Consider the following 12,810-nt stretch of genomic DNA (forward strand, 5'->3'; position numbering starts at 1 on the left):
GTACAGAGAGGCACGTGTCCAGAGAAGGGCAACGAGGCTGGTGAGAGGCCTTCAGCACAAGCCCTATGAGGAGAGGCTGAGGGAGCTGGGATTGTTTAGCCTGGAGAAGAGGAGGATCAGGGGTGACCTCATTGCTCTCTACAACTACCTGAAAGATGGTTGTAGCCAGGAAGGGGTTGGTCTCTTCTCTCTAGCAGCCAGCACCAGAATAAGGGAACACAGTCTCAAGCTGCACCAGGGGAAGTTTAGGCTCGAGGTGAGGAGAAAGTTCTTCATGGAGAGAGTCATTCGCCATTGGAATGTGCTGCCCAGGGAGGTGGTGGAGTCACCATCCCTGGAGGTATTCAGGAGGGGCTTGGACGTGGCACTTGGTGCCATGGTCTACTCATGAGGTGTTGGGTGACAGGTTGAACTCAATGATCTTTGAGGTCTCTTCCAACCTTGGTGATACTGTGATACTGCGATCAAGTCTTAGGTGATACTGAAAGCAGAGGAGTGTGTGGTGCAAATCTTCCTGACACATCCCTGCTGTTTTCTCTCATTCACAGCAGAAGCAATACACCTGGGGAGTCTTATTGCTGCACAGGGTTATGTCTTTCCGATCTCAGACCATGTCCTTACCCTGAAAGATGATGGCACCTTCTATCGTTTTCAGGTTGGTGAGCCTTCTGCCTCTCATGTGGCCCCTTCTACTGTCCCTGAAGTAATGCTGCTGAAATCACTCAGTCTTCATCCTTAAACATCCATTATGTCTCTGAAACTAGGGATTGAGTTTATATCTTCTAATTTCTGACCCACAGTTTTTACATAGATGAACACATATGTCCTGTGATTTCCTGGTGTGTGATTTCAAGGCTGTTGTACTTAGATCTGAGCTAAACCAGGAGAAGGAAAATGGCTTTCAGGTTTTAATCCTGGCACAGCTGAGTAGCCACCCTGCTGTGCAAAATGGACTATGGAAAACTTTGGAGTTGGACAGTCAAGCTCCGGCACAGCAGAAAATTCAATGTTTTATTATCTCTTGGTTAGGAATTAATGTGGGAGGGGCAAGCTTCAGGCTGTGGCTCTTTCACAAAGGATATGTAACCCTGGCAATCACCTAAGATGGGATGTGTCTATCTCTCAGTGTCCTTGTGCCTCCAGATGTATTGAATTTTAAAAGCATCCCACACTTGAGCTCCATGCGTTGTCCAAAATTCACTACTGTCAACTTCCAACCTAACCGAGTGCTTGATCCACAACAACTCCTTTCAGGCAGATTGTATAAGGAGCAGTAAGTTCAAACCTGGAATCTTGCTGCATAATTCTGCTGGCAGAGTTTGTGTTACAACGACCCCAGCCAGCTCCCTTATCTTTCCTGTGACCTCTCTCCTGGTCATCCTCCTTTCTCCTTTACATTATTTCCCCCCCTTTCATTTTTAGTTGAAAAGCCTGTTCTCTTTTTTGCATCTGATGTTGCTGCTGCTCATGCTCACTGTCCTGCTGCTAATGTGGTATTGTGCTGTCATATGAAAGACCAATGGTACAATGAACAAAGAAGCCCAGGAGACCACAGACCTCCTCACTTTTCGGTTGCCTGGCATCATTCACACTAAGATTTTTCATTACAATTCCCTTGCTTTTCTGAAAGTCCTGCTTCTCCTGTCACCTAATGCTTGACAGAAGCAGTGGTAATATTGATTGTTCATCTAGTTATGCTCTTTCTCTGTTTTAAGAGAATGACACCATAAGAAGTTGCCCTGTGCAGCTCTTGGGAGCTAGATTCGATATAATTTATTTTCCTTATTTTAAGCCTGTGTGAACCACACCATCCAATTGCCTTGATGCCTTATTGAGGTTTTTTTTCCCCCTTATCTGTTCCTACAACTTTTGCTTATTCTTTGCCTGTTGTCATGTCCTGCAACAGTTCTCTTCATACTTTTTTTTTTTTTTTTTTATAGAATCATGTTTCTTTCCCATTACTCTCCTCTTGCCACTTTCCACCTCAACATCCATCCCTCCTTCAGCAGTAGCTCAGCATCTTACAAAGTTCTTAAGTTATATATCAGTGAGGAGCATTGATCCCTGTGTTGTTTGATCCCTTTGTGTTTTCTCAGTGTATATTAGTGCAGATAGTGGTGTCTGTGTAATGCCCTACACCCATTTGTTACATTACATTAGTAATGTAAAACAGTGTTCTGTAATTTGTGTGATCACAGGGACATTATTTTTCATTCATGTTAAGACTTAAATGCAGCCACATGTAATAATGCCTTCTAATTAATTGATGTAAGTACAATATGCAGACCTGGATAGAAAAACAAAAGCAGCAGGCTTAGCAGGACTTCTGCTTCCAGAATGACTCTAATCAGCTGAGTTTTAACCTCTGCCACCTGTTATATTTAAAAAGTAAATTGTTTTATAGGCTGCCAGCTATACTGGCAGCTGATGCAGAAAAGCAAGTGGTGTGTTGCGTGTATAAAAGATTATGAGGTTTATCATGCTCCTGAAAAAAAAAACAACAAACCCAAAAAACAACAAATAAAGAAAACAAACCCAGGAAAAAAACTGTTAATTCCTGGTTCTGAGGATAGAGGGTAAGAGGTCCACATTCAGATGAGCTGGAAGCAATGTCTAAAATGCCATCAGGATCCTAGACATCCTTCTCAAGAGATTCTAATATTACAGCATCTCTATTGACCTGCAGTGAGGAAAGTTAAAGATGATAGCTTCCTGGAAAAGCATCCTCTCTTTTACTGACATCTGTAGTAGCATTTCCCCTGAGAACAGAGACTGTTCTCCTAGACTTTGGGCTTGTCCTTGTAATGTTTTTCTCTATCTGAACTGTTTTTCATCTCTTAGGCACAGTTCTTCTGTCCTTCAAACTGCTGGGAACTAGAAAACAGAGACTGGGCTATAGAGTTTGTGCTTGTCTTTGTAATGTTTTTCTCTATCTCAATTATTTTTCATCTCTTAGGCACCATACTTCTGGCCTTCAAACTGCTGGGAACCAGAAAACACAGATTATGGTGAGAGTTTATCACTTCATTGTAAAAAGTTAGTACAGAATGTTTGTGATGGAAACAAATGATACTTAAAATAATTACTGTTGACCATCCTAACACTTCATCAGCAGAATCTCTTGTCAGACTGCAGCACCAGAGGCAGATATGTGCCCATCTCAATTACACGAAAAGAAATCCCAGGATATCTAGGCCCATGGAGCTGTGGCCATTGTGTTTAGTGATGCCAGGGTTTTGCCTACCAGTACCTTCACTCTCCCATAGTTGTGTTTGTTTCAGCAGGATTTATGACACGCAGAATACTGCTCCTTGGGAATCTTACCTAGTACCAATATTGCTTTTGCGGGAGAACATACTCTGATCTGTAGCTGAAACTGATACGTTGATCAATAAAAAGTTACCTCACCTGGGCACTCATCTGGCTGATCAATAAACCAGCCTATAACTGATGGCAACCCATAGTTAAAGTTCTCTGATATATGACATCAGATTTACTTTTTCCATTTTTTTAAGATTACTACTTGATAGCTGGTAAAAAAAAGAGAAGCCTAAGCATGGTTTATGAGCTCATAAAGTGCAACATGGTGTGTTAAACATGTGTGTGCCTGTAGACGGCAATAATACCTAAAGAAAAAATGTCAGCACTGTTATCTTTAGCTGTCTGCATGCAATATTGCTGTCTCTTCCAGAGCTGCAATTCTTTCACAGTTACATGATAAAATCAATTGTTGCATCCTGGCCTGGCATTGGAAGAGGAAGTGAATCCATGTGTGCGCTCATAAAACATGAGCTTCTGGAAGTCCTTCTTTTGAACTATCTCATAATCTATGATCAGTTTAAAACTCCTTCCTGAGTAATCATTTAATTGTTGTTTTTTTCTTTTCCAAGCAATAATTACTCATCAGTATGGATTCTGGAAATCATTTGCTGGAGTGGAGAAATAGCCTGCAATGGTGTCTGTCATGTGATAGTTCATTTGCAGTTGTCATCTGCAGGGAAGCCAGCACAGACTTATGTGTTTATGCCAGTGAGGGAACTGCTTAGGAGAAAACATGATGCTGTTTACCTATATACAAAATTGTTTCCAGATTTTACAGCCACCATGTGTAACTGTCTGAATGGTGCCACATACATATTCTGTAAATATCAGACTAACAATCTGACAAGGGGAGTTCTGATTTTTCCTGTAGTACCTGGTAATTTACTAGTTTTGTAGTGAGATTATTGTGCTGGGAGGGCACTGAGTGGAGCAGAACACCTCAAAATAAAGCTCTGTATGAGCTGACCTGCTGCTGGACAAGCTGCAACTGCATTAATTCTGAGCCCTGTATTCACAGATTTTCGTCTGTCCCAAAAATCTCTAACATATGCTTATAATCAGCCTGCATATCAGAGGTCTGTACAGATGGAGTCTTCCCAGGAATTAATCCCAAACTAGCAGTAGACCCAAACAAAACTGAAATCCCAGCAGCACTTCATATTTTTTTATATTTTATTTATTTGCATGGATCCACTCACAGGACAGGAACTAACTTGCTGACAGGTCACTGCCTAGCCTGAGAAAATACTCTTACTTTATTTGGTGTTGTAAATGGCTTACAGAGGAAACTGCCCTTGAGATGTATAAATATGCATGAACTGCTCAGCTCTGGTTACATGCATGATGTTCACTCATTATATGAGTGCTGGAATTCTAGGAACAGAACAGAATAGAATTACATGGATAGCCCTGTGTGTTTTCATACATTTTCTATAGAAGTATAGGATTCCCATTAAAGTTTCCCATGAAGGTGTCAGACAGTTGTGTCTACCAGCAAACCAAAAGCCTGTGGTTTTCAAAGAAAAACTGACATTTTCTGAAAAAAAGATTTATGGCAGTTTTCTGTAGATGATGCTTTGCCTTCTGCCCCGCTCCAGTTTGGTACACTGTCTGACAATAAGTACCAGGCCATGCAGCATGAGAGAGGGCAAAACGCAAGGAAGCTATAAAATTAATCCAGGAATGAGAGCACTAGACATCTGTTATGTAGTTCAGACCTGACTGTATACCCATGGTGTGCTGGGAACCTTGTGTTTCAACTTGCAATGGAAATGAGGTGAGCTAGCAGGTCCAGCAGAGGCTTTTCCCAAAGACAGCCTGGGGCTGGTTTGGTGTTGTGCGCCGGACTCAGCTTGTCCCTCAGAATCCCAAACCACATCAGTTTCAGCAGTCTCCCTAGGGTGAAATGTGAGAAGGCTTTTCTTAAGCATTTGAATTGTGTAGAGAAGTGGATGGAGCATATGAAAGAATGCTCAGATCATAACTTTAAGATCTGGAGACCTGGCCTGTATTCTGTATGTCTGTTCTCACATCAATATCCTGAATTTCGATTACCTTTTTTTTTTTTACCTTTAAAGAAAAATAAAAAATAAGGGGAAGAGAAGTGCAGGGCTGCTTACCTTGGCAGGCATATTCCCAAGAACAGGTTGCTAATGTTAAATCTTTTACCAGCCCCAGAAGCAATTGTCCCTTTCTCAGACATCTTGTTAGATCCTGGCATCTACTCTCAGCACTTCTAAATGAGGTGTCCCAGATGTTTAAGGCCTCTGAGATTACTAGAGGGTGATGTCAAGTGGGTATTCAGCCCTCTCATTCCTTGCCTCATTTTGCTTGCTGAAGAAAATGAACAGTGCATGGACCACCCTCTGCTCTTTAAAGATCTAGTTCTAATAATGTCTGTAATTGTTTTTCATTCTGTTTCTCCCTTCAGCCATTTATCTTTGCAAACGGACCATGCAGAACAAAGCTAGGCTGGAGCTGGCAGATTATGAAGCCGTAGGTACACTGCTGCTAGAGTTTAAAGCTGGGGAGATGGGGGGAGAGGTTTGCTTGCTAATTGAATGCTACCATTTTGTGCTTTGGGGTCAGCCTTTACTGTGTCCTTTTTTTAGTTGTCAGAATTTTGTGAAGGTTGATCTGGTGACAATCAAGAACATGATCAGGGAACTTCACTGGCTTTGCATCTCACATGAAAGCATCTGCAGTGCAGCCAGCCCTCCAAGATTGGGGCAAATTATACACAAATTTATAATGGTTTCCTGTTCCTGGTTTACACAGCAGATATTATCGCATGGAAATGATGGATTTTTCAGATGGATTATTGGGCAGTGAAATCGTTGATGGCCTGTCTAGTTACAAAAGTTTTCAGATATTGGACTGTTTCTCAAACTTATTCAGGGTCTGTTTTCTGTTATGATATGATTATCCATAAAAAAATATCCTCCAACCTTACCTTCAGATGGTGCTGGGTTTGGGTGGAGAGGAGCCATGAGATTGAGACAGAAGGGCTTTGAAGGCCTGCATGAGCTTCTTTGCATACCAGCAGTGTAACACTCCTGACTAGCTGAACTTTTCTTTCTATCATATTGATGTTTTGTTGTTGTTTACTAACTCAACAGTGTAACAGCTGAACTTCAAGTGTGAGTTTTTGTTGGAGGATTTGTTTGCAAAGCTGGTTCTTAATGGACTTCTGTGTTTGTGGGGTTTTACAATGAAAACATTTACATTACATATATTTTAGGCAGTTTTTCCCCAAATATAGATGTTTTCCTTCTTTCTTGCCTTCTATGTTTTGAGACTTGTGTGCACATGGATATGTATGTATATATATACACCATTTAGTCTTTTCAGTAAAGTACATGCAAAATTTCCCCTTTTTCTAGTCCACCATGGAAATGCATCCGGAGTTCCAATCTTGAAGTACAAGGCATAAAGGAAAGAATATAATAATCTGCATGTACTTATACATCCTTTTGCTGAGTTTTCTCTTCTGCATATTGCTGATTTCATTATTAAAACTATTAAAATTGCTCACAGCCAACCAATTAACTCTAAGTACTCTAAAGATCTACCATAAAGCAACAAAAGGCTGCTCAGCAGCGTGCACACTCCCACACACATGAAGTGAGGCTAGAGCTAAGTACTTTTGCACGTTGGTGTCTACTGAGAGTAGCAATGCTCCAATGATGGCAAATAATTAGAACTTGGCAGTCTCTCATTTTTCTTGTGAATATTGCATTGCACAATTAGAGATTACTTCTGCATTCAAACTTCGCTCTCTTAATTAGAGACAATCAGATAAGAATGGCACCGACTCTTCCCAATCATTATGGGAGCTGAAGCAGATCCAGCACTGGAGATGTAAGCTACACACAAGTGACAGAAACAGGCTTACAGGAGTGGGAAGGAGCCCTGTATACAGTGCACATTTTTTCAGACATAGCATGAGAAAGCTTCTCCATAAGCATCAGTACTAACCTGGAGTTTCCAAAGAGAATGTCTACAAAGCCTGTCAGATACACCTCATTTTTAGGTTTGCTGACAGCATGCATAGGTGGGCCCCCACTGCCCATTTGTGCTGGAAGAGCAAGGGTCTTGATATGATTAAGCTTGCGTAATTGCGTTCAGTTTTGTTTATAATTGGCCAAACATAAGCACGATTCAAATATTGTTTCAACTGGTGATGTTTCATTGACTTCAGCATAGTTACTCCAGAGGGCACATGTGAATGTAATTTAAACAAAGTAAATAAAAAGAAGAAACCCACAAAAATTGTTTTTACAGATAATTACAAGTAGTTATTCCTTGTAGCCACAGTAAAGAAAATCATCACAGTTCAGCACAGCTGTAAAGCATTTGCTTAACTGTTTTCCTCTGTGTATATGGACTGAAACTCTTACATGGTCTTGGTGGTAAAAGGGCCAAGCTTTATACCTTGTCTTATTCAAGAGTTTAAATGAGAGGAAGATTTCTTCTAGCATTGAAATGCACACACTTAAACACTTTCTTGAAATAAAAAGCAAAAGAACAGCAGTAAAATTAATAGTGTCCATTTTCAGTGACTATTTCCAAGAGTTGAACCAGCTGTAGTGGAGAAGAGCATCAGGCATCCTTATCAGGGTGAGTGTGGATGTGTGACTTTGGAGTGCCATCTGAGCCTGAAATTCTGGCCATGACCTGAATTTGACCTTGTGATGAAGTTGCATCCACTTCCAAATGTTCAGTTATGACACCCTCTGTAATGGCTCTGGACCAGAGCTCTTACTGAAGATTTAGAACAAGGCTGCATCTGGACCCAGTCATTGCAGTTAGTGATGTTCATTGTTCAGACAAACAAGCTATTTCCCTTTGTGAATCATCCTGGCAATCCCTAGCCTTCAGTGCTGTGCAGCTGCAGAATGCTCGCAGCAGTGACCAGGACTGAGCAAAGCAAGGGATGCTCAGACTTTGCACCTTGGAAAATGCCTTGAAGAGAAGAAAGCAGTGGGAGGAGAAAGGGAAAGTGAGGATGAGAGGGAAATGTGCAGGTGGCAGCCATCTGCTGTCAGAAATGAAAGGCATCAGCTTAACAAAGCTTCTCAGTGTTATCTTTTGGGAACAAGTCCATCATTATTTTCGTAGTAGAGCTCAGGCTGTCTTCACCACACTCCATTACTTCTCCCTGACAGGGCCCCCTTGGCTGCAGCTATGGGGCTGCAGCCCAGAAGAATGTGTTACAACCTTGCTTTGCCTGCAAGACAGTTCACCTGAAACCAATGTTGACTTCTGTGTCTTGAGTTTTCCAGCTTCAAAAGAGAGGAAAAAAATTAATAAAAAATTAAAATAAACACTCACCATAGCAACTGTGCTCTCAAGCAATTGTCATAATTGCAGGGATTAATTGTTCTGTTATTTTCATCTTATATCAGGAAAACTTAGCACGACTTCAGAGAGCATTTGCAAGAAAGTGGGAATTCATCTTCATGCAAGCTGAGGCCCAAGTGAAGTGAGTAACCCTGGAGCACTAAACTGCACCAGTACTTAGAGCTGTGAAGGGAAGGGGATAAAACTTCTCTGTCAAAGTCTTTACTGCAGCTAAGCTCAGAAGGTGTTGGTGAATTTCAGTCTCTGGCAGACTAGAAACAATTCAAAACCAGTTCTGAAAGTTTGTGCCAGAAAGATGGGTTTAATTATCTGTACATAGAAATGTTAGTCAGGAGCTCCTGAGCCTGGATTCACCTTGGGAGCCTGGGTAAATTCACTTTCCCATTCTGCTTCTACTTTGCTGTAGTATTTTTGTTTTATATAAATGGAAATAACAGAACTTTGTCATCTGTCTATGTTACTCTAAGCTTGTAAAATATTTCTCAGTTTAAAAATGCTGCCACTTGGAAGTGATAATAAGGGTGGTATTTACAGCCCACTGGATTTGTTTTTCTCATTTATACCACTCCCCAGTTGACTCCATTGTACCTTTACTCTCTGAAGTCTAATTTGTGCTACTAGATTTGTGTAGAGAACTAGTACAACATACATCAAACTTACTCAGATTTAGGTGTTTTATTCCTCAGCTGCCCTTTGAAAGCAGTTGCCAAGTGTTGTCATTGTTGGTGCCAAATGGGCATGGTCCAGGGTTTGTAGACTAGCACTTAAACTCCTCCGTATTTGTTTTGTGCATGTAACTGTCACCTACAAAATGGAAAGGTTGGTGAAGATGGCCCATGAGAACACCAGTACTGACACTCTGTGCCACTAGAAGGAATTTTCACTTTCATCACTAGATGATAAGATGTTAAGGAACATGTTTTCTTGAGGGTGTGGCTGAGGTGGATGTCTCTATCTTTGATTAACTCTTTGGAATTTTGATTAATTCTTTGCTTAATAACATTGTAATTATGCACTACTTAAGCACACGGTAATTATCCTTTAATTTACAAGGTAATTAAGGGAGTTTTTTTAGTATTTTTTTTTTCTGACCAGAGTACCAGTGTTCTGTTTGGGAAAGAAAATTAGAAGTTAAAAAAGCAACTGTGCTTTCAGTTGCTTAAAGGTTTATCGCCAAGATTAAATAAATAAATAAATGAAATAATGTAAGTCAAACCAAAATTCTGCATTCTGCCCACAGTGTATAATTATTACCTAAGTAAAAAATGTAATATCAGGTTCTTGAGGTGATCATTTATTCATCTTTTCTGCATTCTTTTTTTTTTTTTTAATGTAAGCATGGACTGTCCACTATCAACCTTTTTTGCTGGCTTGTTTCACCTTCCTGGTTCACAGATCATTTGGTAGTTCAGCCTTCAGTTTTCCCACAAGGCAGAACTGGAATTCACAGTGTAATTCACACCTCTGAATTAACTAAAAAGCAAAACAAACCAAAAAGACCTGAAAACATTCCTCCTGCTTAGGGGGTTCTGCTCTATGTTCCACATCTTTGTTTGCTCCACTGCTGTACCTACATTGCTTAAAAACCGCAGCCACAGAGCATCTAATTATGTTGTGTTTTTGTAGTTTCAAATATGAAATACTGAGTTATCAGTAAGTTTGAGGATTTGTGCCAAGAACCTGAATTCAGCAGCAAGAACCTGTGAAGACAAGTCATGGATCTTCAGAGTACCTCCAGTTTGTGTGCACTTTGTGGTGTGAGGTTGGCAGATTCTACCTTCCCCTGTGGCCAAGCATGAAGGGCTTGCTCACAGAACTAGGCTTTGGGCTGGGTGTCTGTGTTTGCTTCTCAGCACAATGCAGTGACTGCTTCTTGGCAGTGAGGACAGAGCCTGTACAGGGGTGAATCCTTATCTCAGTCTTGTGGTGGGGAATTCAGAGAGCTGTACTGATCTTTGAGGGTCTTGGGCTTTTTGTGGGGACAGATGTTCAGAAACTTCAGTCCCCCATTTTCTATCCCTTTGGTACATTTCTAGCACAGACTTAGTTAAGGACCCCTTCAAAAAGAAAAACAGGAGAGGGAGAAACTAACAGTCAGAAATTCCAGCTTGCATGAGTTTTCTCTCACTGCTTTAATTTTCATGGGTGGCAGAACTGTGAGAACCCAGCACAGTGATGCTGTCAGCCTTTCAGTCCTGCTCTGGAAGCAAAGGTGGTTTCTCCTTTCCCATGCCTTATCCAGTATCTCTACAGGGGTGACTTTGCTCCCATATAGAGCTAAGCATTGGAATGAGGCACCAAACACATAGAGTTAAGTGCTACCAGGGGATAGGACAACAGTTGCTTTGAGTAACTCCTGGCAGCCTTTGATCATAGAATCGTAGAATCAACAAGATTGAAAAAAGACCTCAAAGATCATCAAGTCCAACCTGTCACCCAAGAACTTATGACTACTAAACCATAGCACCAAGTGCCGAGTCCAGTCCCCTCTTGAACACCTTAAGGGATGGTGGATCTGTGTGCTTTGAGCAAATCAAATCACTGGCTGTATCTAGGCTAAAACTAGTGAGGTGCTGTTGTGCTGGCCCAAGTGTGTGTCTCTTGGGTGAGAGCTGGCTTGCATGGGGCCACACAGCAAGCTTGGCTCCAGTCACCTCTGCTGTCACCTCTCCCTCTGCCACCACTGGGGCAAGCAGGCAGAGTCCTAAGGAGAGTAGCCCCAAGTGTTGCCCACGCTGTTTCTGCTGGAAATTCTTGGGATAGCAGCCCCTACAATACCTGCGTTCATACTGATGATGCTTCTGAATACTGGGGTACACGGGGGCATGGACCTCAGTCCAGCTCTGCCCAAGAACTTCACTTCGAGCAAATAGATCCCAGGGATTGTCCTGACAGAGCCAAAGCCAAACAGAAACTTTGCCAGCCTGCCAAATCAGGGTCTAGGGGCAGAGTATCAGGAAGGGTTACTTTCCTTACCAGATGAAAAAGCATATATTAAAGTAAAATTTCCACCTTAATGCAAAAATCTTCTTTGACACATATTGGAAGAAACATCAGTGATATTTTGTTTGTGGCACATAGCCTTGCAAGCAGTGTGAGTGTGATTTTTTTTCTGTACAAAAAAAAGGAGATTTCTGAATTTTTGTGTCATGGAGTTAAAACCTCAGCTAGGAACTGCAACATAAAGAAAGCATTACTTGCATGCTGACTCATATTATGCTTTTGTTTTCAGAATCGACAGGAAAAAGGATAAAACAGAAAGAAAGATTTTGGACAGCCAGGAAAGAGCATTCTGGGATGTGCACAGGCCTGTGGTAAAGCTCTTTTTGAATGATCAGGCTTTCTAGGTTTTGACAGGCAAGTTTTAATACCGGTAAACACTGTGTCATGCACAAAGACATTGCCTGGAAAGTCACCACATGGATTTTCCTCGCAGTTCAAAACACGCCAAGTGTCTACAAAATTATTTTAGGCATGTGCATACATGGAACAATGGATTTGGAAATACATGAGAAATGTGAAGGTTTGATGATTATTTGTTTTGTGTACGATAGTAAATCAGCTTACCCAGTTTGGCTCAGACTTCCTAGCAAAAGCTCCACTCTTAAGCTGAGACATTTCCTTTCGGTGCCAAAGTTGCAAGAAAATGGATTAGATGCTGAGATGCCAGCTTTGGGTATATGCACTCTCTTGTTTTGCAAGGATGACTTATGGGACACCAGCTGCTGGAAAGAATTTTGGATAGGATCTTATTGTATCTTTTAGTAAGGTAAGGTAGCATGTGGATTGTAAGCAAAGGAGTAACACAATTACCATCTCTTTTCAGCCAGGCTGTGTGAACACCACAGAAATGGACATTAGAAAGTGTCGTCGTATGAAAAACCCACAGAAGGTGAAAAAGGTCAGTTTGTGTTTCTGGAGTTGTTTTTGAGTTTTGGGGGGTTTTATGTGTTCTAAGTAAATATCACACTTGACACCTACATTATATCAGACTTTCCTAATAGGAACCAGAAAAAAAAAGTGTTTTGCAAATATTGATTCTAATCTAGTATCTGAGGGCTGAGCGTCAAGGGGGAGGGGACAGGCTTTTCTCTGTTGCACCCTGTGACAGAACAAGGGGCAATG

General features: G+C 41.3%; 1 protein-coding gene across 4 annotated transcripts in view; it reads left to right on the forward strand.

Moving 5' to 3' along the window:
* Positions 1 to 12,810, forward strand: part of RGS6 (regulator of G protein signaling 6) — a 296,480-nt gene that overhangs the window by 219,694 nt on the left and 63,976 nt on the right. For all 4 annotated transcript variants that reach the window (XM_068162146.1, XM_068162148.1, XM_068162147.1 and 1 more), the window contains 6 exons: positions 549 to 655; positions 2,957 to 3,008; positions 5,753 to 5,817; positions 8,730 to 8,806; positions 11,918 to 11,999; positions 12,512 to 12,586. In XM_068162146.1, the coding sequence (XP_068018247.1) occupies positions 549 to 655; positions 2,957 to 3,008; positions 5,753 to 5,817; positions 8,730 to 8,806; positions 11,918 to 11,999; positions 12,512 to 12,586 (458 nt within the window). The remainder of the gene's footprint in view (positions 1 to 548; positions 656 to 2,956; positions 3,009 to 5,752; positions 5,818 to 8,729; positions 8,807 to 11,917; positions 12,000 to 12,511; positions 12,587 to 12,810) is intronic.

Source organism: Melanerpes formicivorus, unplaced genomic scaffold (assembly GCF_026170545.1).
Source record: "Melanerpes formicivorus ecotype bairdi unplaced genomic scaffold, bMelFor1.0.p_v2 SCAF_62, whole genome shotgun sequence".
NCBI classification, from domain to species: domain Eukaryota; kingdom Metazoa; phylum Chordata; class Aves; order Piciformes; family Picidae; genus Melanerpes; species Melanerpes formicivorus.